Source organism: Octopus bimaculoides, chromosome 11 (assembly GCF_001194135.2).
Source record: "Octopus bimaculoides isolate UCB-OBI-ISO-001 chromosome 11, ASM119413v2, whole genome shotgun sequence".
NCBI classification, from domain to species: domain Eukaryota; kingdom Metazoa; phylum Mollusca; class Cephalopoda; order Octopoda; family Octopodidae; genus Octopus; species Octopus bimaculoides.
In genome coordinates this window covers 44,054,671-44,060,666 of record NC_068991.1, presented here as the reverse complement: position 1 = coordinate 44,060,666, position 5,996 = coordinate 44,054,671, and the positions used below count along the sequence as shown (strand labels likewise).

General features: G+C 36.7%; 1 protein-coding gene and 1 long non-coding RNA gene across 3 annotated transcripts in view; one reads left to right on the top strand and one right to left on the bottom strand.

The window, feature by feature from the left end:
* The window catches only part of LOC106879834 (DNA repair protein XRCC3), a 200,197-nt gene that overhangs the window by 15,776 nt on the left and 178,425 nt on the right, over positions 1 to 5,996 (bottom strand). Inside the window, exon 5 of the mRNA XM_014929538.2 lies at positions 5,486 to 5,637. Within this exon, the coding sequence (XP_014785024.1) occupies positions 5,486 to 5,637 (152 nt within the window). The remainder of the gene's footprint in view (positions 1 to 5,485; positions 5,638 to 5,996) is intronic.
* The window catches only part of LOC128249080 (uncharacterized), a 171,930-nt gene that overhangs the window by 120,398 nt on the left and 45,536 nt on the right, over positions 1 to 5,996 (top strand). The gene's annotated exons all lie outside the window — the stretch shown is intronic.

The following is a 5,996-nucleotide window of genomic DNA, read 5'->3' as shown; positions in this document are numbered from 1 at the left end:
TATATATACACATACATATATATTTATATACATATATATTTATATACATATATATTTATATACATATATACTGAGCTGCCATTGGTCAAAGTAGGTTACATAATGCTGTTAAGAATGAGATTGACATTTCAGTGACACCAGATGCATTAAAAAGAATATCTTGGCCTGCATGGCTTGACAGAAAGCTGGTGGCATCTCGGTGTCTGGGTGGTTTTGCAAGGAACTTGCAGGCCAGCAGAAACATGGCTTGCGGGGCTGTCTATGTGTATACCAGATATATGAGTATGTGTGTGGCTATGGTTGTCTGATGTCTGTGTGTGTGAGTGTGTGTGTGTGTGTGTGGGTGAGTGTGTGTGAGGGTGCTCATGTGTGGGTGGGAGCTGATGGCATCAGCTCTTTGGTGCATATGTGCATGTTTGCTAGGGTGTGTGTATGTATGGTTGCAAGTGCATATCAGTATGCATGTGAGTTCTTGCATGCACAAACATGTAGGTGTACATGTATATCAGCTGTGTCTATATCAGTTGTATGAGTGTGTGTGTGAATGCATGTGCATTAGTACCTGCTGTATACACATGTGCGCATAAACGTGTTTAGGATTCATTTATGGGTGTATGTATGTATGGATGATTGGTGAATGTATGTATATTCTTGTATTTATATGTGGGATATTGGTATCAGATTTCCGTAGATGTTACTAAGTGTTGGGTGTAATCTCCAACAGATATTCTGTATCTTTCTGAGCAGATTTTGTATGTTCCATCTAGTTGTTTTTCTAAGAGAGCCGATAAGGTCCAGGACTCTAATCCACAGAAAAGGACCAGCTCAATCAGTATTGTCAATATCTTAACTTTTAACGTGGGTGGAGGGTTTGAGTGTCAGATCTTATCAAGTCTGTTACATGCATCCCAAGTATGAGTTTTGCGGAAGCAAAAGGCCTTTTAGGAATCTACTATGTGTGATCCAAGATATCTGAAGTCGTCAACGTTTTTGATTGATATATTATTGAGTGATTTAAGTTCAGTTAACTCGGAGGAGGTTGTGATAAACTCTGTGTTACTCTTGTTGCAGTAAAGGCCGACCTGGTTTGCTGCTTTCTCCAGTACTTGTAACAAAGATTCTACACCATTACACCCTTTGTATGATGGTGTAGAAACATTGGCAGCTATCTTGCGTGTCTTCACAATGTGGTTATTCTTGTGACTCTGAACGTTCTTCTTGATGAAAGTTTTGGAAGAGTAGGTTGAGAAGAGTAAGTTGAGATTGAGAAGCTCTGCACACTGAATCAGAAGAATCAGCAGCGGCTGATGGACAATCTGTTTCAGGCATCTGATACCAATATCCCTCAAGCTAAAGCAGAAATGGCTACAATTTGCTGGCCACTATCATTGAGCAGAGAAAGAGGCTATCTCATCCCTGCTCCTATGGCATCCCTCTGGAAGTGTTTTCTCCAGGAAACTGATATTTCCAGTTACTATATCTTGGGACTCAGGGCTGCATATTAGAGATCTGAACACAGCAATGCTGGATCGTGTAGTATGGAAAGGGATTGTCAATGGAGTTCTGACCAACCATAGGTTAGTAGAAGGATGATGATGATTTATATGTGAATGTATGAATGTGTATGTGTCTGGAAGGACATATATGTGTGCATGCCTGTGTGTGTACACATATATAAATATGCAGGCTTTTGGCACGACAGATGTATGTTAGTACAACTGCAATAACATTTCTGTGGGATGGGGAGAGGATGATTGGCACTGGACTGAGGTTTGGTAGTGTGAAAGGGAGAAAGAAAGAGAGAATTATATGTACATAAATATGTGTGTGTGTATGTGTGCGTGCACACCCATTGGAGGCAAACATAGGAAATTACAGAGCGTATGTATGTGTGTACTAGATGCATGAGTGCATAAGTATGAGTGACTGATGTCTATGCACACCCTACATAAACATGGGTGTGCACATGCACACATACACACAACATGCAACAACACTGTTACACCAATGATCCACTTGATGTGTACAGATGTGTGTATGTGTGCGTGTGTGTGCATGCCCATGTGTGTATGTGCATGCATTTCTTTTACTATCTCCTTGCCTTGACATTGGGCAGGAGTTGTAAGCAAGTGTCATTGTCACGCAAGAGTTGTTCTTTGTTTCCAATATTCCACTTTATCATGTCTGGGCATGGTGAAATATTACCTTACTTAGAAATAAAAGAAGGTTGGTGATGGAAATGACATCGAGTTATACAAAATCTGTCTGATGCAAGCAAGTATGGAAAAGCAGCAGAATCTCCTGTCAAAGATGACATATGAGTGTTCAGCTTTTGCTGAATGATCTGCACAAATGATTTGTTGATAGTGATCAAATGTATGTGCTGTACATTAGCTCAGTCTATCCACCAAACTGATGTTGCCTGAACAGGTGCATGGTGTACTATGTGTCAGGTGTCAAAGTGTTTGCAGAGCAACACCAGATGAAGTGTTTTGTTCAAGAACACAATGCACTTCCCAGTCAAGGAATTGAAACCATGATCTGGTGATTGTGAGTGTAATAGCTGAACCACTAGGCCATGTGCCCTCACTATCACACATATATATATATATGTATATATAAAGGTAAGATCTAAGGATCAAGATGTAGGATGTTAGTGAGTTTCAAGCAATCTGTAGAAGATATAAAAAACAACTTTCAGAAACGATAGTGGTTTATTGGTGCAGAAGGTTGTGAATTTTTCCTGTATCAAAGTATGATAAGCTGAAAAAAGTTAGTTTTATAGTTCATGATTAGCAACAGGGGTTGTATTTGCGAATAATTAGGGAATGGGATAGATAAAATCCAGGTTACATATGTTTCATAGCTAGCAGAACCTCAGAAGTAGTAAATTATCCAAATGAGGGGTAGACCACAAGCTACTCTTTAGGCCAAGGATACCTTGATTACATGAAGTTTACATTGTTGTTAGGAGATACTGTGTTAAATCGTTGAGGATTTGATCAAAATGCATAGAAAGTACAGTATGGAACTTTCCTACATACACACCTTGTCTCAGATGATGGAATACCTAGTGTACAGGGGTGTTGACCCATTACCTGGGATATTCCAGAAACAGCTGTAAGGCAGTGAGCTGGCAGAAACGTTAGCACGCCGGGCGAAATGCTTAGCGGTATTTCGTCTGCCGTTACATTCTGAGTTCAAATTCCACCGAGGTCAACTTTGCCTTTCATCCTTTCGGGGTCGATAAATTAAGTACCAATTACGCACTGGGGTCGAAGTAATCGACTTAATCCCTTTGTCTGTCCTTGTTTGTCCCCTCTATGTTTAGCACCTTGTGGGCAATAAAGAAATAAGAAACAGCTGTAAGACATTAATTACTTCTACTTCTCCTTTTTTGATTCACTTTAATTAAATATTCTAAATGACATGAGATGCTCATCCTGCCTTGGTTTTGTTTTCCTTTTCCTTTAATATATATCTTATATATAGACTAGACCTGTGTGTGTGTGTATTTGCTTTTCATGAGACAACAGCCGCGTGAATTGGTTCCATACTTAGGATGCATGAATAATTTGACACCAGATACATGATAGGGTCTTCATTTTATTTTTTTAAGAATAAATAATATTGCTTTATATATATGATTCACTTTAAAAAGGCTTTTCAATGTCAACTTCCAGTATTGAAATAGCAACTGTAGCAGGTGAAATTTTTTGTTTTCATTTGCGAAGCCTCTCACTTCTATTTAATGTTTTCATTTCCAGTTTTCTTTCGCTATTTGCAATCAACTACAATAAATTACTGAAAGAAATATTTACTTAGCAAGTGAGATCTTTTATAAATTGATATTTTCAAGAAAATTTACTTTCTGAACTTCCTTTTATTATTGAATATTTCAAGTTCACAGATTTAAATATTCGGTACAAGATAGTTTTTAATGAGCTTTTATTTATATGATCTTTTCATTTCATGTTTATTTCATTCATTGTTTGCAATGTTCTCTCCCCGCCTTTCTGTCACATACACTGTCTCTGTAATATAAACACACACACTCCAGGTTTGATTTCATTATTACACAAATATCACATTAGAATTTTGCAATTGAACAAGGGGCGTCCCAAAAAATATGGGCATTCTTTTGCTTGAATCTGCACACTTCTTTAATTTCTGTAAATTTTTTTTATTTATTTACTTTTTGTGTGCCATGTTCAGCTCTATGTATTTGTAGTCAGTAACACATGTACATGTGTGCTTTTGTATGTACATTTGTATACATTTATGTGTATGTGTGTGTGTGTGTGTGTGTGTGTGTGAGAGAGAGTGTGTGACAGAGAGAGAGAGTGTGTGACAGAGAGAGAGAGTGAGTGAAGGGGTGTGTTGTCATGTATACATACATAAATACATCTTTTTTGTATGTATGTGTGCATGTGTGTGCGTGAGAGAGAGAAATAGAGAGAGAATGAGTGATGTCTAAGTGGCATTCACTCATTCTCTCTCTCTCTCTCTCTCACACATGTCCATTTCATATACATGTACATACAACTTTCACTTTCTCCTCTCATTTTAAAACAAAAGTAAATAAATAAAATTTTTTTACAGAAATTAACGAACAAAACAGCTGTTTGTTTTGACATTTCTGAGGGTTCAATCGAAAGAATGCCAAAATATACGACTGTAAAAGAACATTTAGCAGCAAAGGCACAACAGCGGACAATATCATAAAAATTATTAGAATTGAGAATTAAATGTGAAAATATTATCATGTGGCTAACAGAAAACCACCTGGAGGGTGGTCTTTCTGCCAGTATACATATATATATAATTAATAAATAAAAAAATGAAGAAAAAACACAAGGAAAAACAACAATGCAAGGATGTGGTATATACATATATATATATATATATATATAATAGACAGACAGACAGATAAATAGATAGATAGATAGATAGATAGATAGATAGATAGATATAGACATATATATATACTCTTTTACTTGTTTCAGTCTTTTGACTGTGGCCATGCTGGAGCACTGCCTTTTTAAAATATAAATATATATATATATTACATAGATGATAATATTTTCAATGAAGACATTACAACCATATCTGAAAGTTCAATTGCTTCAATTCTGTGCATGTACATATATTTACTCAATTGCTAACATTTATCAATGGTTTCTCCCATTGTTTTCAAGTGCTGTTTTCTATCATTAATAAAACTGTCAGCATTTTTGAGAACACAGGTATGTCAGAAACATAAAATTGAGATACAATGGAAATACTCTACATAACAGATCTTGCTAATCCAAACGAACATTGAAAAAAAAAAAGCAACAAAAAACATTTAACTTATAATGTAAATGATTATAATGAAGGTGATCCTGATTGCACTAATGCTGTTGCTGGTATGCTGTGGTTAAGGGTGAGTGCCTACCTGCAATTATGGATTTAAGGCTTTAACATTTTGTAGCTGTTTACTCACCACATCAGGGACGTGTTCAATGTAAACATGGTCCCCAGGTTGTAAACAGCCATCAGAAAGTTTCTTCCATATTCCTTTTTGACGCCATGCTTCAATCAGCTGGGTGAAGCGTTTGGTTGGGAAAGCATCTTCTGTGCAAATGTATATTGTATCTGTAATGATATTGATAACCATGGTCAGATATGATTTTGCAGAATATTTTAAATGTATGACACTGTATAATAGTCACACTCAATTACAACTATCATGTGATGTCAAGGAAAGGAAACACAAACATACATGCACACACTCACACACATATATGTAGACACATGCACACATGCACACACACACAATAGGTTTCTTTCAGTTTCCAACTACTGAATCCACTCACAAGGCTTTGGTTGGGTCAGGGCTCTAGTAGAAGACAATTGACCAAGGTCTCACACAGTGGGACTGAACCTGAAATCATGTGGCTGGAAAGCAAACATCTTAACCACACACACTACATATATATATATATATATATATA